General features: G+C 54.0%; 3 protein-coding genes across 7 annotated transcripts; 2 read left to right on the top strand and 1 right to left on the bottom strand.

Annotated features, from left to right (window-relative positions):
• The first annotated feature begins 262 nt into the window (after window positions 1–262).
• On the top strand, window positions 263–5,842 carry ACHE (acetylcholinesterase (Yt blood group)). Of its 2 annotated transcripts, XM_006859653.1 has the most exons (5): window positions 263–339; window positions 1,838–2,924; window positions 3,252–3,736; window positions 4,861–5,030; window positions 5,721–5,842. In XM_006859653.1, the coding sequence occupies exons 2-5, from the start codon at window positions 1,860–1,862 to the stop codon at window positions 5,840–5,842; spliced, it is 1,842 nt and encodes a 613-aa protein (XP_006859715.1). In that variant the 5' UTR covers window positions 263–339; window positions 1,838–1,859. The 2 variants fall into 2 exon arrangements, with proteins under 2 accessions (XP_006859715.1, XP_006859716.1); XM_006859654.1 differs by lacking the exon at window positions 263–339 and having other exon boundaries at window positions 1,860–2,924; window positions 3,516–3,736.
• Window positions 5,843–6,664: 822 nt separating this feature from the next.
• On the top strand, window positions 6,665–7,093 carry UFSP1 (UFM1-specific peptidase 1 (non-functional)). The gene has a single exon (XM_006859820.1). The coding sequence runs from the start codon at window positions 6,665–6,667 to the stop codon at window positions 7,091–7,093; it is 429 nt and encodes a 142-aa protein (XP_006859882.1).
• Window positions 7,094–7,304: 211 nt separating this feature from the next.
• SRRT (serrate RNA effector molecule homolog (Arabidopsis)) lies at window positions 7,305–20,244 on the bottom strand. Of its 4 annotated transcripts, none has more exons than XM_006859650.1 (18): window positions 20,100–20,244; window positions 15,266–15,394; window positions 14,908–15,054; window positions 14,510–14,698; window positions 12,613–12,782; window positions 12,304–12,488; window positions 12,033–12,131; window positions 11,833–11,950; window positions 11,540–11,697; window positions 11,115–11,176; window positions 10,927–11,005; window positions 10,508–10,696; window positions 9,510–9,683; window positions 9,068–9,415; window positions 8,109–8,265; window positions 7,837–7,926; window positions 7,592–7,718; window positions 7,305–7,495 (listed from the first exon to the last, which is right to left on the bottom strand). In XM_006859650.1, the coding sequence occupies exons 1-18, from the start codon at window positions 20,219–20,221 to the stop codon at window positions 7,420–7,422; spliced, it is 2,619 nt and encodes an 872-aa protein (XP_006859712.1). In that variant the 5' UTR covers window positions 20,222–20,244; the 3' UTR covers window positions 7,305–7,419. The 4 variants fall into 4 exon arrangements, with proteins under 4 accessions (XP_006859712.1, XP_006859714.1, XP_006859711.1 ...); XM_006859652.1 differs by having other exon boundaries at window positions 11,540–11,694; window positions 20,100–20,221; XM_006859649.1 differs by having other exon boundaries at window positions 7,420–7,495; window positions 7,837–7,962; window positions 20,100–20,221.
• Between the last annotated feature and the right edge of the window lie 1,147 nt (window positions 20,245–21,391).

Genomic DNA, 21,391 nt, shown 5'->3' with positions numbered 1-21,391 from the left:
GTGTGTCTGACACCTCGGACTTCTTTCATTTGTCACCGTGGGGTCTCTTCTACCGCTGCGGGTCTTGCTGTCACTAAGTGTCTGTCGTCTGTCTCGGGAGTCCGTCTGGGCCCCCCGGGTCTCAGCTCTGAGGGAGCGAGAGAGGAGAAGTGGCAGCCGGGGGACGCGGGGAGGGGCGGGGGCGGAGACAGGGCGGGGGCGGGCGGGGGCGCCGCGCGGCCTGGAGGGGTGTGTGTGGGGGGCCGGAGGCGGCGGCTGTCAGAGTCGGCTCAGCCTGCGCCGGGGAACGTCGGCCGCCTCCAGCTCCCGGCGCGGCCCGGCCTGGCTCGGCCGCCCCAGGTGAGTCTCCGGCCTCGCCCAGGACTCTCCTCCGGCCCGCCGCCCATCCTGCGTCCGGGGGACAGCACGCTCACCGAGGGGTCTCGGCTTCCAGCCTGGACGCCCCGCGACCCCGGGTGTGCCCAGCGACGCCCCCCAGGCATCCTTAACTCTTCCCTCGCCGCCGCATACTTACGGACGCCGCCAGCTGGGGAGCAGGCGCCCGCGGGGCTGGCCTCCGCCTCTCCTCTGGCATTCCTGTGGGGACCCCCCTCCTCCCGGTCTAGCGACTCTTCCCCCGCTGGCCCCAAGTGTGGGGTCACTGGAAGGCGCTCCTTGCTTGGGGCGGAACCCGAGCTGCGCAGGTTCCTGGCTCTGGCTGGGCCCGGGGATTCCCCCGGCCGGGGCTCATGCTCCCCTGCGCAGCGTGACGGGTCAGAGGCCCGGGCGCCCCCCACCCGCGGGGACTCCGTCTTTATTTTTTGGTAAGGGGAGGATCCGCGAAAGCCCCGAGATATAATTAGCCCCACTCGGGTTTCCGAGTTAATCTCCAGCATCACCACGCCGCAGTTCGGGGTGGCAAGGGCTGGGTGAGGGGTGACCATCAGGAGAGGGGGGAGTTCCGACCCGGGGAATTTTGATCCCTTGGCCGGAGATGCCGGAACCATAGCAGCTGCTGCCCCAAAATAGCGCCTCCGCCCCATGCAGCCAGGGATCTCCGGAGCTCCGGGAACACGGGCGTCCCGGCTCGCCCTTCAGGTCCCTCAGCGAAGCCGGCGAGCGCCCAGACCCCCGCCCCAAGTTCCCGGCTCCCCGGCTCGGGGCGGGGAGCGCCGTCCTTTCCTCGGTCTCTATTGCCTCCTCCTGGCAGCAGCGTGCACCACACCACAGAACGGATGGGTTTCCAGTCTCAGGGGTCGAGGGCTGGCGAGCGGGGCGTGTAGCTGATGGGAACCGGTGGGTCCCAGACAGTGGATGAGGCAGAGCAGGATGAGGCGGGGTGTGAAGCAGGCAGGATTTAGGGTGTCCTGGGACGTACGGCTCCCACACTCTGAATACCCACCCCCAGAGCCCCAGCCCTGGACAACCTCGGCGAGGCTTGGGCTGCACCTTCAAGCTGCTGCAAGCTCCTCCGTCAACGCTGCGGGTCATTGAGGGTCCCGCCCCTGCCGTGTGGCCTGTGCGTGGACTGCGGCCCCTGGTGCCCGCACTGCACGCACTGGGCCTGGCCTGGCCCGGCCCACCCAGCGGGGAAGGAGGTGAGAGCAGAAGGCGCTCTGCGGGGCAGGAGGAGGGAGGGTCCTTGGCAGGTTTGCCATGTGCCCTCTTCTGTGGGTTTGTCTGTCTGAGCCCTCTTGTTAGTCTGCTTGTCTGCCTGTCTCCTTCCATCCCTCTCCTCTTTGCTGACCTGCCCCACCCCCTCTGCTGCTCAGTGATAACCCCTGGGAAGGAGCATCCCCTAATCTCCTCCGGCCAGGCTGCCTCAGGCCCTCACCCGCTGCCTTTTTTCTCCCAACAGACAACTGCCTGCCCTGGCAGCCATGCGACCCCCGAGGTTTCCCCGGCGTCCACCCTCCCTGACTTCCCCATTCCTCCTCCTCATCTTACTCCTTGGAGGAGGTGCATGGGCTGAGGGCGCAGAGGACCCAAATCTGCTGGTGACCGTTCGCGGGGGCCGGCTGCGGGGCATCCGCCTAATGGCTCCTGGGGGCCCTGTCTCTGCTTTTCTGGGCATCCCCTTCGCGGAACCACCCGTAGGGCCCCGTCGCTTTCTGCCACCTGAGCCCAAGCGGCCCTGGCCAGGAGTCCTGGACGTCACGGCCTTCCAAAGTGTCTGCTACCAATATGTGGACACCCTGTACCCTGGCTTTGAGGGCTCCGAGATGTGGAACCCCAATCGTGAGCTGAGTGAGGACTGCCTTTACCTCAACGTGTGGACACCATTCCCCCGGCCCGCATCCCCCACCCCTGTCCTCGTCTGGATCTATGGGGGAGGCTTTTACAGTGGGTCATCCTCCCTCGATGTGTATGATGGTCGCTTCCTGGCGCGGGCCGAGGGGACTGTACTGGTGTCCATGAACTACCGGGTGGGAGCCTTTGGTTTCCTGGCCCTTCCTGGGAGCCGGGAAGCCCCTGGCAACGTGGGTCTGCTGGATCAGAGGCTGGCACTGCAGTGGGTGCAGGAAAATGTGGCAGCCTTCGGGGGGGACCCAACGTCAGTGACACTGTTTGGGGAGAGCGCAGGCGCTGCCTCTGTGGGCATGCACCTGCTGTCCCCTCCCAGCCGGAGCCTGTTCCACAGGGCTGTGCTGCAAAGTGGTGCCCCAAATGGGCCCTGGGCCACTGTGGGCATGGGAGAGGCCCGCCGTAGAGCCACACTGCTGGCCCGTCTGGTAGGCTGTCCCCCAGGTGGCACCGGTGGCAATGATACTGAGCTGGTGGCCTGCCTAAGAACACGGCCAGCCCAGGACCTGGTTGACCATGAGTGGCAGGTACTGCCTCAAGAAAGTGTCTTCCGCTTCTCCTTTGTGCCTGTGGTAGATGGGGACTTCCTCAGCGACACACCGGAGGCCCTCCTCAATGCTGGAGACTTCCAGGGCCTGCAGGTGACTAGTGGCTGGAGAGGGTGGAGTGGCTTCCTCTGGGCCCATTCACCCACCCCCACCCCCACCCCAGGGATCCAGGCATGAGGGCTCCTCAAGACCCACTCCCAGTGGCCCCATTCCCACCTCCTCCTCCCTGAGGACTCAGACCCCAGGGTGGTCACAGGAATGGAAATGTGGGTATAGTTTCTCTTTTTCTCCACCCCTTCCCCAGACTCATACTCTCTTGCTGCGTGGATCTGGGTCTATAACTGTTCATCTCTCTGGCTCTTTGTCTGTTTCTGTCTGCCTGTCTGTCTGTGCCCCCTGTCCTTCATCCTGTCCCCCCAGGTGCTGGTGGGTATAGTGAAGGATGAGGGCTCCTATTTTCTGGTTTATGGGGCCCCAGGCTTCAGCAAAGACAACGAGTCTCTCATCAGTCGGGCCCAGTTCCTGGCCGGGGTGCGGGTCGGGGTCCCCCAGGTGAGTGACCTGGTGGCCGAGGCTGTGGTCCTGCATTATACAGACTGGCTACACCCTGAAGATCCAGCACGGCTTAGGGAGGCAATGAGTGATGTGGTAGGCGACCACAACGTGGTGTGCCCTGTGGCCCAGCTGGCTGGGCGACTGGCCACCCAGGGTGCCCGGGTCTATGCCTACATCTTTGACCACCGTGCCTCCACGCTCTCCTGGCCCCTCTGGATGGGGGTGCCCCACGGCTACGAGATCGAGTTCATCTTTGGGCTCCCCCTGGAACCCTCGTTAAACTACACCGTGGAAGAGAAAATCTTTGCCCAGCGGCTGATGAGATATTGGGCCAACTTCGCTCGCACAGGGTCAGCAGTGCTGAAGGGGAGGAGGGCCCTTGGGGGAGAACAGACAGAAAGAAAGGGTCTGAGAGAGGCAGAGAAGGAGAGATGGAGAGGCAGGGTTCACAAACAGAAGATAACAGGGGAAATTCCTAAAGAGAAAGGAGGCAAGGATGGCAAGAGATAAGGACAGAGAAAGGCAAAGTAAAGACAAGATAAACAGAAAAAGACAAAGGAGTTAATATCAGCCTGAATTTTAGAGCTGAATTAAATTGGACCTATCCCCAAGAGAGTCCTGGTAAGGTGCTGTAGGATCAGCACTGGACTGCTAACCACAAGGTAAGTGGTTTCAAACCCACCAGCCGCTTCTTGGAAACCCTATGAGTCACTGTGAGTTGGAACCAACTTGATGGCACTTAACAACCTCACACACACACACACACACACAAAAAAAAAACTCACTGCCATGGTGTCAAATTCAACTCACAGGGACCCTGCAGGTCAGAGTAGAATTGCCCCATAGGGTTTCCAAAAGCAGACTGCCTCCTCTCTGGCTGGTGGATTTGAACCACCAACCTTTCAGTTAGCCTAATATTTAGCCCACTATGTCATCAGGGCTCCTTAAATTGTACCAGTGGTGATACACACAAAAATCGCACCAGCAGTGATATACAAAGAGGCTTCAAAAAGTTTGTGGGAAAATAGAATGAAAAGATAATGGAACTTTTCCACAAATTTTTGAAGCTCACTCTATTAGCCGTGTGAAGTTCCACCAACTGAAACATCAGTTTACTTGCCCGAAGGGGAGAACAGTAAACCCAACATCAGTTGGATGCTGTCAGACTGGGCTTGGTAACTTCTTAAGGGCTCAATAAATGGTTGCAATCAATACCTTTGATGGGAGAAACACTGATGGAGAAGAAAAACTGAGACAAAGGAGGAGACAGACAGAAAGAGGAGGCATGACCCTGACTATGGGGACAACTGGAAGCCACGAGGAAAGAGAAAGAAGGGTTGGAGAGGGGGGAATGGGGCTTTCCCCGAAAGTAAAAGACGCCCAAAGTTAGGAAGTCTTTGCCGTCCCTAATTCATCGCCACTCCCCCCACTAGCAAGCTTGCCAGGGGGCTGAGCTTTCCCTTTGCTACCGCAGGGACCCCAATGAACCCCGGGATCCTAAAGCCCCGCAGTGGCCACCGTACACGGCAGGGGCACAACAGTACGTGAGCCTGAACCTGCGGCCGCTGGAGGTGCGGCGGGGGCTACGCGCCCAGGCCTGCGCCTTCTGGAACCGCTTCCTACCCAAATTGCTCAGCGCCACCGGTACGCCCGGGCCAGTCTGAACAGGGGCTGGGAGGAGTGGAGCGCCGAGAGGGCCGGCTGGGTGTAACCCCTCTTTTCTCCCCCCAGCCTCGGAGGCCCCCAGCACCTGCTCAGGCCCCGCCCACGGGGAGGCTGCCCCGAGGCGCTGGCCCAGCCTTCCCCTGTCCCTCCTTCTTCTCTCCCCGCTCCTGCGGCTGTGATTCCTTTCCCCCTCCGGCCTCAAAAGGCCTCTCTACTCAGGGATTTCCGACCGAGCGCCCGGTTCCTTTCCAAACCAAGAGACTCAAATTGAATGGGAAGGGGGAGGGGTCATCTATGACCTGTCTTAGGGATCCACATGCCTTTGTTTTTTTAAATGGAGAACCCAAACATTTTTACATACAAAATTAACCTTTGCAGCCTGAGCCTGAGGTTGGGGAGAAGGGGGGACCCGGGACTGGACAGCACTCCTGGAAGGGCTACAACTTTCAACCATTTCTCTTCTTTTCCCCACCAACCCTCTGATCCCCTCTGTCCCCTGTCTTCCGGTCATTTTCTCCTCCTCTCCTTCCGGTCATCCTCTCTGGCCCCGCGTCGACCCTCATCTTCCCTCTGGTCCTCTTTCTGCTGCCCCACGTGGTCTCCTACCTTGTCTGTGTGTCCTGTCTGCATCCGCGCCCCCCCACACATGTGACGGCACCCTGGCCACAGACACGCTGGACGAGGCGGAGCGCCAGTGGAAGGCGGAGTTCCACCGCTGGAGCTCCTACATGGTGCACTGGAAGAACCAGTTCGACCATTACAGCAAGCAGGATCGCTGCTCAGACCTGTGACCCAGGGCCTTCCCCATCCCCTACCTCCACCGCCCCCCACCCCCAAGCTCCTGTCCCACCCCGCCCTCTAGCTGATATACTATTTATTTAAGGGCTGGGATATAACGCAGATGAGCCCCAGACCCTAAGCCCCTAACTTTCCCCCGGGGCTCTCGGTCCTCTGCATGTCTCGGGCCGAGTTCCCTCCCCTGCGGTGCCTTTGCCCCTCTGGGCTGCCAATAAACTTTACAGCCACAGGAGTGTGCGCGACTGGGGAGCTGGGGTCGGGGCAGCAAGCCTGCATTTCTGGGGTGTGGGTGCTAGAGAATACGGGACAATCGGCTCCCGCCCCGCCCCACGGAACGGAGGTCGCGCCTGCGTCGTGAGTCTGGCGGGCCGCCCAGACACAGTGACCACGCAGCGGAGGGGCGGGGGCGGTGGTGCATTGTGGGAGCCTTCAGTTATCTGCTTCCGGCTGAGAGTCCCTAGAGCCCCAGGTGCCAGTCCTGCTCATAGCTAGACGGAGACGGGATACGGAGGAAGCGTTGGAGCCTGGAGTTCTCCTGGACTTAGCTCCTCACTGCCAGGAGGACGCATCTGGCCGCCACCACCCTGGAGCTGCTGAGAGACGTTCACCTGGGCCTGGCCCCGCCGCCCAGCCAAGGCTCCTCTCGCCTGGCCCTCGTCTCGGGTCACTACCTCTATTATCACTACAGCTGCGACGGCCTGGACGACCGGGGCTGGGGCTGCGGCTACCGCACACTGCAGACCTTGTGCTCCTGGCCAGAGGCCCAGTCCGCGGGCGTGCCGGAGCTGGCCGCCGTGCAGGCAGCCCTAGAGGACATGGGCGACAAGCCGCCAGGATTCCAAGGCTCCCGGAGCTGGATTGGCTGTGTTGAGGCCAGCCTGTGCCTCGCCTACTTCGGAGGGCCCCAGGGACGCCTATGCCACGTGCCCCGTGGTACGGGGCTCACGGGGGAACTGGAGCGGCTGTACTCCCACTTTTCAGGGGGCGGGGGGCCTGTGATGGTTGGAGGAGATGCTGATGCCCAAGCCAAGGCCTTGCTGGGAGTCTGCCTGGGGCCAGGCACGGAAGCCTTCGTCCTGGTACTGGACCCTCACTGCTGGAGTGCTCCCAAAAACCCTAAGGAACTTCAGGCTGCTGGGTGGGTAGGCTGGCAAGAGGTAACCACAGCCTTTGACCCAAACTCCTTCTACAACCTTTGCTTGACCAGCCGCAATGCAGAACGGGAGCAGCACCCCTGTGACTGAGGTCCCAGAAGTGACCCCCACTGACTCTTGCCACATACGCACCCACCTGTCCTCCACCTCTAAAAGGCAAAGGGTTGTTTCTTGTCAAAACTCAAAGCGGTCCAGTCCCAGAAAAGCCTGGGCAGCAATAAAGTAGCCAGTCCCAGGCACCAATGGTCCCAGCCAGTCTTTGGGAGGATTTGGGTGATACATAGCACACACTCAGGTATCACTGGGGAAGTGCTTTTATTGGCAGTAGGGCTGAACATACAAAAAGTTCTCAGAGCTGTATAGGGCAAGGCAGTCACAAGTATAGATGATACCAGGAGTGAGGAAAAATTGATGGATCAGAAAAAGTCCACATCATCAGGAGCATCCAGGTCACGATACTCCACAATGGCCCTTGGATCTCCACGAACCATTCTGTGAGGTAAGAAGTAAAAGGATGAAAGCTGAGGGTCCCTTAAAGGGAGTTTGAAGAGGGCAAGAGAAAACTCGGTCATAGTGGCTCACGCTCACCTGTTGCGGGGTTTCCCAGGATAACCCCCTTGACCTCGAAAGGCATCATAGTTCCCTCGGCCAGCACCATATGGGGCATGGGGGTATGGAGGCCCTCCTGTGGGGACTGCGGGGCGGACAGCACCAGCTATGAAAATAACCATGTGTGGAGAGATGACCACCTCACTTACATCCCAGCTAGGTTCTTTGTCCCAGCCCCATGCAACCAGAGCTCTTCCCTTTTCCCTCCCACACTTCCCTTTTACCTCCATAACCTAAAATGGGAGGCCGCGGCTGACCGTAGGGCATCAGGCCTTGGGGCGTCTGGTGTGGGTAGGGGAGTCCTGGAGTCAGGCCTGGGGGGAGTACAACAGGGACAGAAACATGAATTACTGGGGACACATGGGAAGCAACAGTTGTAGGACTCTGTCTGGCCCAAGGATGGGACAGAAGCATCTCGGGGGCTGACAGGTTCAAAGGAATGCTTATGGTGCCAAAGGACAGAGAGTGGAGCAAACCTTCATGGATCGTATCTTACTCTGGGCAGGGCCAGGGGGCTGAACCGGCTTGATCTCAGGCAGAGCTGGGCGCTTGGCATCAGTGAGGAAATTGTTAAAAAATGCCACCTCTTTCTTCACTTCCTCAATTTTCTCTGCATGCTTGTTGAAGATATGTTTGCGGACAAATTCAGGGCCCTGAATGAAGAGAAAAGGGTCAGAGCAAGGAATCTGGGTTGCCCAATCCTCGCCAGTTACAGGTTGGGCTGCCAACCACAAAGTCAGCAGTTCAAATCCATCAGCCACTTGAAAAGAGAAAGAGGCTTTCTGCTCCCATAAAGATTTACAGCCTGGGAAACTCTACCTAGGCACAAGTCCCTATGAACTCAACCGACTGCTCTGCACTGGGAGCTGGTGGCACGAGAGCTCAGTACTCCTGCTAACCACAACGTCAGCAGTATGGACCCACCGGAGAAAGCTGTGGCTATCTACGCCCCAAACTGACCACCTTGGAAACCCTGTGGGCAGTTCTACTACTGGTGTGGCATGGCTGGATAAGCACTCAATTGCTAACACAAGGTTGGCAGTACAACCCCACCAGCCGCTCCTTGTAAACACTATACAGGGTCACTGTGAGTCAGAACTGACTCCATTCAAGCAACATGGGATCACAATTCCGACTCACAGCAACCCTGCACTGAGTTTCTGACACCGTAAACCTTTACGGAAACAGGCTCATTTTTCTCCCACGGAACAACGGCTGGTAGCTTCGAACTGCTGACCCTGAGGTTCGCAGCCCGACTCGTAACCACTAGGCTACCAAAGCTCTTTACAGGATCACTAGGAGTCAGCAAGGGGTTTGGTGGTTCTTTTTTTTTAAATTTCTCCACAGACCCAATCAATCCTGTCAGAATCTGGATAGCCCAGTTTCCCTCCCCCAGGCCTTTTGGAGGCTTCCTGGCCCAACCTCATCCTCCTCCAGTTCTCTGCCATCCCAGACCTTGAATTTCTTGCCACTGAGTGGGCATAGCCACTTATCCTTGCCCAGCTCCTGGGTGTTAGAGGTGACGAATTTCTCCACTTCCTGCTCGGGGTCTTTGCGCCCCATCTTCTGGGCCTCTTCCTCTGAAAGTGACTCGCGCACACTCAGTAACGGCGTCAGCTTCTCCTCAAACGTCTTCTGCCACTCGAGTACTTCTCCATGACTAATGCGATTGGGGGGCATGGGGCCCCGGACATGGATGATGCCACAGCGGTTGGGCATCTCATCCTCGTTGGGGTATTCACACGTGTTATAGTAATCCAGGGAATGCACGATGCGTAAATAGAGGAGGAGCTTGTCCAGAACCTGAAGGGCAGTGACAAGAAGGCAGGCCAGAGCTCTAGTAGTTCTCCCCACTGTTACCCCAAGATGCTCCCACCCCACAGGGTGGAAGCAGCACCTTGATCAGCTTCTCATCCCGCTCCACATTGATTTCGGCCGGATTCCCTTCCTTTGGGGGCTCCTCAGGGGGGGGACCTCCACTGCTCCCCAGGAGCTCCTCCTCCTCAGCACTCACTTCTTCGATCAGGTAGTCAGTGATATTCTTTAAGATTGGGTTCTGCGAAGGCAGACTCTGGAGAGACAGGAGAAGGGATGGGAGGTGGATGAGCAAAGGCAGACGAGGCAGAGAGGAGCCCCAACAAGGAAGAAACCCTCACCTGACCTGTGACCTTTGCCTTATTGTTGTTGTTAAGTGCCATCGAGTCGGTTCCGACCCATAGCGACCCTGTTTCTGAGCAGCTGGTGAGCTTGCGCTACTGACCTTGCAGTTCAAACAGCTGTGCATTTGCCTCATTACTGGTCTTTATTGTTATTGTCCTACCCCAACCCACCAATGGAGACCTGGTGTGGCACTGTGGGTTAATGCCCTGGACTGCAAGTTGGTCTGAACCTCAAGGTCAGCGGTTCAAGCTCACCAACCACTCCTTGGAATCCCTATACAAAGTCACTATGGGTCAGAATTGACTCGATGGCACTTTAACGACAGCAACAGCCCACAAATGGGGTGCTGGTGTGGTGCGGTAGGATAAGCACCGGACCACGAGGTTGTCTGAATCGTAAGGTCAGTGATTCAAACTCAACAGCCTTTCTGCAGAACCCTATACAGGGTGGCTGTAAGTCAGAACTGACTCAACAGTGCTTAATACCAACCAACCCACAAATAAAGCATCCTGGGGGGTGCAAAAGTCGATCACAGAAAGTCAGCAGTTTAAACCCAACAGTTTTTCCCCTATAGGAGAAAGACCTGGTCAACGTGTCCCCATAAAACCGACAGCCTAGGAAATCCTACGGGCACCTCTTCCCTATCCTGCAGGGCCACTGTCAATCCAACTCACGGCAAACAACAGCCCACAAATGCCGAGCAAATGTGTGCAGCTCAGGGGAGGGCTCACTGACTGTTGACCGAGGAGGTGTTCCAGGCTCTGCGGCCCAAAGCTGGGTCCTGTCATCCAGTGTGTGGATCAGCTTGGCTGCCAGCTTAATGTCGTTGCGCACGATCTGCTTGTGCTGGGTGATGCCATTGATATTGCGGACGCGACGGGTCAGATCTCTGTTGACGCCAGGGCTCAGCTCACACTCCCGAAGCTGCAACAAACAGGTTCGTCTGTCAGAAGGCTTGCCCGCTGGCCACTCACCTGAGCAACGAGCGCAATGCTGGCCTCATTAGCACCAGTGTAAAGACGTCAGGTTACCCCAGAGACAATTCAGGTCAGCGTCCTCAACGGATGCAATAGGGTGCAGAATCAATGAGTCTATCAACAGACACGGGAGCCCACATGGCGCATGAAGAGCCAACTTCCACCCTCAAAACTTACTCGGATGTTCTGCAGGTTCCAACAGATCTCTTTGATATTGACACTGCGGTCAAAGGTCACCCAGCCGCGGCGGAAAAATCTACCCGTGGGGGGAAAAAAAAAATTCACTGTGGTCCAGGAGAGGCCACCAACTTTCCCCTGCATCTTCTCTCCTAGTGTCCAGGGTCACGCAGCCCTCCCTTCCTCACCTCCTCTCTGGCTGGGGCTCCGAGAGCGCCACACGCATGAAGCCTGGGTATCTTTTACAGAGCTGAAAAGCAAAGGACAAGAGACCCCACTGAGTGCCAACACAAAGGTCCACTTCTCGGTCCACCCCCCATGTCCTCAGAACCTGCCCGCCTCAGATATGGGGATCCCAGTAAAGGGTTCAAGGATGCCAGCACCTAGAACCAACGAAGCAATCAAAAGGTATACCCGTGGGAAGGGACCACCCCTTTACAAAAACAGGCTTATATTAAACAAGGAGCTTTAAAAGTTCATGGAAAATTCCATCTTTTCCTTAAATTCTGTGTTACCACGAGTTTTTCTGAAGCCCACTCGTATGCAGTGAGCCCATCCTCTCTCCAAGGAGAGAAGCCTGGCTGCTCAGGGTCTGAGTGTACTCCCCACTCACAGATATGATCTCAGCCCGAGAGATATTGGGGGCGATGTTGCGCATGAAGAGAGAGCAAGTCTTGTGCAAGGGTCGGGGTTTACACTCCATCCCTGGAGCCTCCTTGGCCTTCTCCCTTTCCTCCTCCTTGGGCTTCTCCTTCTCCTTGAGTGGATCTTCTGTGCAGGAGGCGGTGGCAGTTGGTCAATTTTGTGACTTTGGAGGGAGGACACAGAACTCTCCCCACCCCATCAATGTCACCAACCTCACCCCCATCCCCAGCGTGTGCAGCTGGAAGAGAATGGACCACCCACCAGCCTCCTCCTCCTTCTCCTCAGCCTGGCCGCCTTCAGACTCCGACTCCGACTCCGATACACTGCCTTCATCAAAGCTGTCATCACCACTCTGTTTTCGGTTCCGCTTCTTGCTGCTCTGTGGGGGCCACAGTACGGAAGGACAGGTCAGAACCACAGGACCTGGCCCTGACACCTGACCTCACATAGGAGAAGCCTACCTTTTTGGCTTCTTTCTCAGAGTCTTCCTTCTTCTCTTCCTTGTCCCCATCACCCTCAGGTTTCTTAGTTTTGTCATCATTAGAACTGTCATTCTCAGCCTAAAGGACAATCAATGTGGATGACAATCAACTTGGATGTCAACTCTCCCATAAGCCTTTACCAGACGGCCCCACCCCTCTACCGGTCCTCACCCACACAATACACAGCGCCCCACTTCCCGCGCCCCCCACAGCACTAAAGCACCCCACTCCTAGCTTTTCTCCCTCAGACCTGTTTGCCGTCTTCTTTCTTGTCATCCTTGTCGTTGACTTTCCCTTCTCCGTCCCCCAGGCCTGGCCCAGCCCAGCCTTCCTCCTTCTTGCTGGGTTCCCCCGGCTTTCCAGCTTGTTCCTCCTCCTCCTCGTGCTCCAGGATGCGCAAGTCATTCTCAGTGCCTCCTTCCATCTTAATCACAGCTACAACACGGAGGGCAGAGCTCACCACCCGGGTCCTTCACCTCCAGCCTCTGGTCTCCTATCAACCTGCTCCCTGGGCACCAGGCAGCCTCCACCCTCAAGCCACCCCTCCAAACCCACACACCAGCATCCAGCATCTTGACAATGGCATCCGCTTTGTCTATGTCCAGGAGAAGGTTATCGAACCAGCCACTCTCCATGAGAGACAAGAACACCCTCAGTCGGTTTTGCAAGCCCCCACGGGCCTCCTGCCGACGCTTTCCCACCTCATCTGGGTGGTACTTAGACCGAAACCTGGGAAGGAAGCGGGGAGGGAAAAGACAAGAGAGTCACTGAAGGCCAGCCCCAGGATGTGAGGGGGGCCTGGGGAAGGCAGAGCATAGGCCCCATCCTCTCAGACCCAAAGACATGACAGCAGAGGAGGGGAGAGGGGCCCACCAGAACCACCCCGTCAATCCCAGAGGGAACCCGAGAACGTGCTCTAAGAAGATCTGGGGGAGAACCAGGAACTAAGAGCTCTGGATTAGGGAAGAAAAATTACTATGGGGAGGCCAGCGTTACAGAGGTGGATTTACTGCCCCAAGTCTTGGGAAATAGGAACTTAAAAGGTATCATCTCCCAAAGCATAAGAGAGAACGGCCCCAAAAAACCTCCCTCTTCTCTTGCCAACCCCAAATTCCAGTCATTACAAGAACTGTTCCCTCCAATGCCCTCCATCCCTAAGGGGAAACCAAGGGAATTCTGAAATGCACCAGGTAGAAAAAAAAGACAGGATATATCTTTCTCCCCCCTTAGAAAAAACAAGCAAGATGGTGAGGAAACAGGGAAAGGTCAAAGGGGGAAAAAACCGCAGTGCCCTCATAACCTCCTGGGAAGAGAGGACAAAGAGGGGTAGAGAATAAAAAAGATTTACAACAGGACCTGGGGTGGGGGTGGGGGATGGGAAATCAGGAGTAGGAGCAAGAGGGAAAAGGGTGATAAATTCCCAGAAACTGAAAACAAAGGGGAAGACCAGACAGAGAGAAAGCGAAAATACAGAGTGAGGAGTGTTAGGGGCAGAAGAGGAGCAGAGAAGGAGTGACAGTAGAGACCGCGACAAGGACAGAGACAGACAGAACAGCACCGCATGGTCAGCGGAAGAGGACAGGAAACGCCGCAGGCATCACCTCCAGGATCTTTACCTTGGCTGCTTGGTCAAACAGAGCTCAAGATATAACTAGCCGCGCCCAGGGCCCATGCTGGCTGGTGGGCTGCCGGCTGGCTCCTGGCTGGGGCTTCCCGGCCCGGGTGCCCCACCCCCGCGGGACTTCGCGGTGGGGGCCCTGACTGACTAGCTGCCTGAGCAATCACATTCAGCTAGACCACTGCATTGTGCACAGCGGTGCCCTGCCTGTCTGCCTGGCCGGGGCAGCGCGGCTCAGCCCAGTGGGGCTCATGTATGGGCTGGGTATGGAGGGGTGGAGGTGGGTTTGCTCCGAGCTCCGTCGATGAGCGGGTGTAGTTCCCAGTTCTGGCTCTTTTCAAGGAGAAGGAGCAGAAAGAGGATGAGGAGGAGGAGGAGGAGCAGGAAGGGGGGAAAAGATGGTTGATTAAAATTAAAACATCCACAAAAGGAAAAAAAATTAAAATTCTCTTTCTGTCAAACGACCCTGAGATCTTGGATTTTCTTGTCTGGCTTCCCTCGTCGGTTTTGGGAGGATGCCACAGCCACACAGGGTCCCAGCGATCAGGAATGGCAGCAGCCCCAGCAAGTGGGAAGCCGTCTGTCTGCTGCCCCAAGGGGCCAGGTGGCCTCAGGCCTACAGCCTGGAGGTGTCCCACTCACTAGGGACAGCTGGGAAGGGAGTGGGGGCCATGGCAGTTGTTGGAACTGAGGAGACCCCATCAGCCAGTGCTGTTGTTATACATCCCAGCCCCCACCCCCCAGGAAGTTCTGGATTGGGAAAAACAGGACGAGACCAGGGTCGCAAGCTCCACTGGCTGGACCAGGGGAAGCACAGCAGAGAAGTGAGGGCACTCACCACTCCTCATCTTTATGTGCCAGGAAGAAATCCTGCATCTGCTGCCTCCGGAAATCCAGCTTGTAGTCATTATAGCGTTTAACGGCCTCCGTCTCATCCACAGAGTCGTCCAAGGACAGAAGGAACTCCTTGAAGGTCTTCATGATGGGCGGCGGCACACCCAAATCAATCTCTGCGATGCTGCCCAGCCTGAGGGGGGCCCGGTCAGGAGGTCTTGGTTGTGGGGGAAGAGGGTGGGGGGCTGGGGGGGCCGAGGTAGCCAGCTGCCCTCTTCCTTTGCCCACCAGGGACATAAACCCAGACATCAACTGCTAGCCCCCCCCACACACTCCTGGGTTGCACCCTGACCCACCCCCCAAGCTATCAGCTCCCTTCTCCCAGGACCCCCAGGTCTTTACCTGGCCTGAATAGGCAGGACATGATGCTGCATGATGTGGACGTCTGGGTGGCCCCAGGGCTGAGGGGGGCCATAAGTTGGGCCCCCACCCCCCCCAGCATAGGGCATCTCATAGCCACTGTGGTATGGGTCAGAACTGTGCTCATCCCTGAGGGTGGGGGACACAAAAGTCAGACAGAGAAGGTAACCGTTCCTCCAGAACACTGGAGGATGAGACAGAGGGAGGGCAGCTAGGGAGGAGAGCTCACACCCAAGGGTTTAAAGGGACAAAGAGGCAATGAGCTTGTGGGAAGCTTCAGCAGAGATGAGTAAGAGACAGCTGAGCCTAAGGTGACCCAGACAAACGACCGCCATCTCACCAGTCTCTCCTCATGCGCTTCTGTGGAGGGCTGAGCTCATGACGGGGTGGAGAGAAGCGTTCTCGCCGATTCCGGTCATAATCACGGTATTCACCACGACTCCGGCGCTCCCGGCCTCGGTCCCACTCGCTGGAGACAAAAACGAGTAGTAGTAACTAAAGCAGCAGCTGAATGCCCTCCTGGAAACACCAGATGGTGAAGAGATGAGTTTCTTTTGCCTTGGTTCTTTGGAAAAACAGCTTGGGAGATTTTTTTCCTCTAAGCCCGAAGGTTGGCAGCAGTTCAAACCCACCAGCTACTCTGTGGAAACCCCAAACAGGGTGGCTATGAGTCAGACAAGCGCCCTAAGGAGTTATCTTGTTTTCCATCCCAGAGGGTTTGTTACTTTTACCCAGGGGATCCCAGGGACTGAGTTACATTTCTAGGATAAACTGTACATAACCTGATGGTTTGCTACTTTTGTCTGGCCCCGGGCAGCAGTAGACCCTCGCAAGAATTGGTAGATTTGCTACGCTAACCATGGCTAGAAAACCCACCCATTAAGATTGAGCTCTGGTAGCACAGTGGTTACAAATCGGGACGCGAACCTTAAGGTCAGCAGTTCAAAACTACCAGCTTTTCCCTGGGAGAACGATGAGGCTTTCTGCTCCCATAAAGATTTACAGTTTTGGAAACCCTGTATAGCCTCACAATGAGTCAGTTTCCACTCCACATCATATAACCAACCACTACCACCAAGATTGAGTAACTTGTAGCGATTGCTCTATTTGTGGTTCTGCTGGGAGGACCAGGCCTTGAAATGGACAAAGCTGTTTATATAAACAGAAACCCCCACCGAGGTTTCAGAGCCATGAGAAAAGGATGTTTCAATTTCAATCAAAGTGGTCTTTCTGAATCACAAATCTGAACCTTCTGCTCAAAACCTGGATTCCTAGTGTCACGCTGGGCAATTTCCAACTGCTCTGGTCTCAAAGTCCCCATATATCCGTAAAAAGAGTTTCTGGTTGTATGGATTATATCTATGGATGCTTATAGTCCAAATTAAAAGAAGATGTTAATATCTATTCACTTTTAAATTACATACTCAAATTATATGCTTAAATTAAAAATGACTACAGGTATCACAAGCTTCTCAAAAGTTTGCTTTCCAACACTTCAATGTTTACTAAAGATCTACATTAATACCTGTTTTCACTAAAGAAAAGAAATACAAGCAGGATTTTTGCTTTTACAAAAACAGGAAAATGGGAAACTATCCACCAGTGTTTTGCAGCAAATGTTGCCAAGTTCTTTCAACATTATTTCTACTTTCTTTGTTGTTGTTAAGTGCTACTGAATCCCTTCCGAATCATAGCAAACCTGTATAGGGTTTCTGAGCAATGGCTTGGCTGGTGAGTTTGAACTGCTGACCTTGACGTCCAGTACTTACCCTGCAATGCCACCCTAGGACTCCACTTCTACGTTATACTCATTAATGTATGAGTTCGCTTTTACTATGAGTTAACGCCATTGTAAGTTTTATGTATGATTTGTTGTTGTTAAGTGCCATTCAAGTCAATTTCAACCCAGAGCGACCCTGTATAAAGTTTCCAAGGAGCAGCTGGTGAGCTTGAACTGCTAACCTTGTGGTTCAAATCCATCCTGCAGTACAGCACATTAACCCAAGGTGCCACACCAGAATTTGTTTGTTTTGTTTGGGGGGGAGGGGGGGTCAACACTCAACATTTTTTCCCATGTAGATTAGTGGTAATTGTATCTTCCCTTTATACTTCAGTTTAGGTTAGTAGGAACACTCTTCTTTCAAACAGCAAGAGAAACTTGTTTCTGAAAATATTTGTGAGAAAAGTAGCATTGTGTCACATTTTGCCAATCTCTTCCAAACCTAGTTTAACAGAAGACAGCTGGGTTCTATTATATGCGTCTACCCTCAGTCTGTAGCACCAAGCTGTTTTGGTAGACATGGATACAGAACACCCAGACGTACACTGCCACGGAATTGGGAAAGGGGAGTATTTAGCAGTCTTTTCAGGTGACTGTGGACAACAGTCTCTGATACATCCCAAAACAAGGGGTCGTTTTATAGGTACATTGCAATGTGGCCTCTGAAATCCTATCAATTTGTACACTAACAAAGTCAACTGTTCTAGATTGCTCTTTTCATGCATTTTGACACATTTTATTATACAATATCAAAATACCCTTTAACCAACATTACCAGCTATTTAGACATGTATTGAAGAGTCTAATTTTATTTTATTTTATTTTTTTACTGTGAGGTGTTAGGAACCCAGGTAGCACAATTGGTTGTATGTGGGGCCAAAAAAGGTCCGTAGTTCAAATCCACCAGCTCTGCAAACGAAAGATGAGGCTGTCTGTTTCTGTAGAGATTTAGTCTCAGAAATCCTCAGAAGCAGTTTGACTCTGTCCTATGAAGGTTGGCTATGTTTCCAGGGCACTCACAACAAAGATGCCAGAAGTTTTATCCCCCACTGCTATTTAGCACCATCAGAGTTAAACATCAGTACAGTGAAAGCATCAATAATATCCGAATATGATTGTTCAGTTTTAATCTCACAGACCTCCTGAAGGGGCCTTGGGAACCACATTTTCAGAATCACTACTTAAACAGAATTTGTGCTGTTTTCTGCATACAATGTATACCAGCAGCTCTAAGATGTTCACTCCATCTGTGTTTGGGGATTCCCACTCAGCCTTCCAAGTCGGATTCAGTGCCACTTCCCCAAGTTCTCCCAGACAGAGGACTCTAGTCTCTTCTTTCAGAAGAATTTTCCCTACAGGTTTTTAATGATGTTCTTGTATGTATGCTCATTTGCAGCACAGTGCCAAGGTCACTACAAGCACTCCTTAGGGACAATTACTACAGACCACATCTTATCCATGTCAGAACATCTATAATTTTTTCCCAAAATTCTTATGGGTAAAAACAAAAAAACCCACAAAAAACAGGGTTTTCACATTCACATTCAGCTGAATGACTCACTACATGCTCCCAAATGATACTAGATCAATAAATACTCTATCACAATCATCTCCAACTCTGTATGACAATCTGCTTCTAAATTAGGATCACATGCAAGACTCTCAGATTTAAAAAAAAAAAAAATTCTTTCATTATTTCCCCTTAATTTAAACTGAAACACTATTTGACATTTAAAGCAAATACCCTAGCTATAAAAAACCCTCAAGAACAAGCCTAGGAAACCAACCAGCTGATTCAAATCTAAACTATTAACTTAGCAATGGCCAAAGAACACTTTGAACTTTTAGACAAAACAAGTATAAGGAATTTTATCCTATCTTTCCAGAGAACTAAGGTGTCCTGGTGATGCTAACAGTTTAGCTTAGCATTTAGCTGCTAACCGAAAAGTCAGTGGTTCCAACCCAGGAGTCACTCCATCAGAGAGAGATAAGGCTGTTTGCTGGGGAAAAGATTTACAGTCACAGAATCCCTAGATGGGGTCACTAGGGGTCAGAAGGAGTCCTGGTGTGGCGCTGTGGGTTAATGCTACAGACTGCAAAGCCATTTGAACTCCAAGGTCGGTGGTTCAAACTCACCAGCTGCTCCGACTCATAGTGACCCTGCACAGGGTTTTCCGTGGCTGTAAATCTTTACCGAAGCAGAAACGTCATCATTCTCCAGCAGAACAGCTGGTACTTTCCTACTTTCCAACTGCTGGTAGTTGGAACCAACCTTGAGGTTAGCAGCCGGATTCGTAACCACTATGCTATGTAATCACTAAGGTACCAGAGCTCCTTCAGAAACCCTATACAGGGTCGCTATTGGTCGGAACCGACTAGACGGCAGTTAACAACGAGTCAGAAAGGTCTCAGTGGCAGGGGGGCTTGTTTGGGTTTGGGTTTGCCAGGGAACTGACAGGTTTCCCATTGAATTGGTTCTGACTCACAGCACCCCTGTATAGGGTTTCCGAGGAGCGGCTGGTGATCTTGAACGGCCGACCTTGTGGCCCAGTACTTTATCCTACGGCGCCACATGAGGATTCCATCAAATTAAAAAGTTAATTTTACAGTATTACTGTTTTTGAATCAATCACTGAGATGTAATTTACAAACAATAAAATGCAGAAATATTAAAAGTACAAATACGTTTTATATTTTAATTTCCAGATTTATTCCTCTGATCTTCAGGACCGTTAAAAAATTTTTTTTCTTTTAATTAGCAGATAGATGTGAAGGGGTTTCCAAAATTCTTGTAGAGGAAAATGGAATGAAAAGTACATGAACCTTTTCCATTAACTTTTGTGAAAAATCAGTTCTAACAGTACAGAGTATTTCTTTTACAAGAGAAAATACTCTTGAGAGCAATTTGAAAATATGCCGGCAAGAATGCTAATAGAAAAACTAATTTCCTTTATTAAGTACTTCCAAAGAGCTCTGGTAGCATAGTGGTAATGAGTCGGGTTGCTAGTCAATGGTCAGCAGTTTGAAACCACCAGCCTTTCCGCGGGAGAAGGATGAGACTTTCTACTCCCGTAAAGATTTACAGCCTCGGAAAACCCTATGCAAGGTCACTATGAGTAGAAACCGACTCCAGGCACACACCACCAACAAAGTACTTCCAAATTTCAAGAAAAATAAGCATACAGTTCTTTAGCCAAAGCATAGGAGATGAACCCAACGAAATCGACATTTTCAGCCAACCGCACAGCAGGTGAACCGAAGGAAACTGACATTGTTGTAAAACTTGGCGAGCAACCGAATATGGTCCATCCTAATAAAATTACAGGGGCAGCAACGAGGCTGGGACGGAAGAGAAGGAAAGCAAAACCTCCAGTAACCGCAACCAGCGTCTCACCGGTCATTCCAATCGTCCCCTCGCCGTCTTTCGTCTCTTTCCCGAGAACGGTCATAGTCGCTGCGCTCTCTCCGAAACTTGTCCCTGCGCCTTCGATCGTACTCGTCGTCACTGTCACCCATAACGCGACCTGCGGAGGCCCGGGGGCGGCACAAGAACAAGGGCCAGGGGTCGCCTCCCTCCCTCCCACGGTGTGCACTCCACGACTCCCGCCATCCGAGCCCCTCTTGCCCGGTAAACGGATGCGATGGATGGCTCCAACACTTCCACTCGTCCCCAAGAGCCTCCCTGCTCCACCCTCGGCGGCCGAGATCCGACGGCCTCCTCCACGGCCCCGAGGCCCCCTCCCTCCCGGTCGAACCGGCGCTGGCCCCGCCCCTCCCCCCACCTGGGCGCGGCGGCGGTGGTGGCCGTTAGTCACGCGCTCGGGCCGACTTGGTCTCCGAACGACTGAGGCCCGCGCCTTCGCTCAGGCGCGCGACGACCACGACGCGCGGGGTGAGAAGGAGACGCAGGATTTTCAACCCAGGGGCCCGTGGAGACTACGAGAACCTAGGCCAGCACAAGAGGATGGGGAGTCGGCGCGCGCTATTCGCGCTGCGCTTGCGTCACTTGCGTCAAGGCGCAAACTACAGCCCGTGCGCCGAACTGGAACTAGCAGAGCGGCGGGTCTAGCAAAGAATGATGGGAAGAGGCGGGGCTAGGAGGTCTCGCGCGCTTTGCACAACGAGAACTGCAAGAGCGAAAGAAACTACCGTAGCCGAGATAGGCCAGTCGTACCCTCGGGAGTGCCGCAAAGCCCTGTGGGCGTGAAGGGAGTCTGTGCCGCTCAAGTCGGGAGTTAGGGCTAATTCGTGGCAGGCTTTGAGAGGCCCTAACGCCGACCTTTTTATTCAGTTGTTTCGCCCTTTGGGCTGTGAATGGGATTGGTGATGCGAGCGTTGAAGAGAGAGCAACCATTTTAAAGTCTCCTCCCACCATTTCGTGCTCCGCCCAAGAACCCATTTATTGTAGGACAGTTGGTGCTACCTGCAAACCCTGTGTTCCTACTCTTCCACAAAAGCGACTTTGAGCAAAATTGCCAGATCTCAGCCTCATCTCCAGCTTCTGTGGTTCCCTCCTGTATACTGGAGTCCTGACCAGCTTGCACCCCATATAAGCGCACCCCATCCAGTGGTTTGTGCTGGCTCACCCTCACTAAAAAGAGGGTCGTCATCATGTGCCAACCATGGCACCCTGTGTAGGGCTTCGGAAAGCATTTGGTGGCTTTGAGCCACCCACCTTCTGGTTTC

This window comes from Chrysochloris asiatica, unplaced genomic scaffold, assembly GCF_000296735.1.
Source record: "Chrysochloris asiatica unplaced genomic scaffold, ChrAsi1.0 scaffold00034, whole genome shotgun sequence".
NCBI classification, from domain to species: domain Eukaryota; kingdom Metazoa; phylum Chordata; class Mammalia; order Afrosoricida; family Chrysochloridae; genus Chrysochloris; species Chrysochloris asiatica.
This window is presented reverse-complemented; position numbering and strand designations above follow the sequence as displayed.

Coding starts and splice junctions, on each gene's coding strand:
- ACHE (XM_006859653.1), top strand. CDS start 1,860: ATGCGACCCCCGAGGTTTCCCCGGCGTCCACCCTCCCTGACTTCCCCA. Junction 3,737..4,860: donor GCCAACTTCGCTCGCACAGG/GTCAGCAGTGCT, acceptor TTGCTACCGCAG/GGACCCCAATGAACCCCGGG. Junction 5,031..5,720: donor CAAATTGCTCAGCGCCACCG/GTACGCCCGGGC, acceptor CCCTGGCCACAG/ACACGCTGGACGAGGCGGAG.
- UFSP1 (XM_006859820.1), top strand. CDS start 6,665: ATGGGCGACAAGCCGCCAGGATTCCAAGGCTCCCGGAGCTGGATTGGC.
- SRRT (XM_006859649.1), bottom strand. CDS start 20,221: ATGGGTGACAGTGACGACGAGTACGATCGAAGGCGCAGGGACAAGTTT. Junction 15,395..20,099: donor GGGGACGATTGGAATGACCG/GTGAGACGCTGG, acceptor TTTTGTCTCCAG/CGAGTGGGACCGAGGCCGGG. Junction 9,684..10,507: donor GAACACCTCCTCGGTCAACA/GTCAGTGAGCCC, acceptor CTGTCTCTCCAG/AGTCTGCCTTCGCAGAACCC.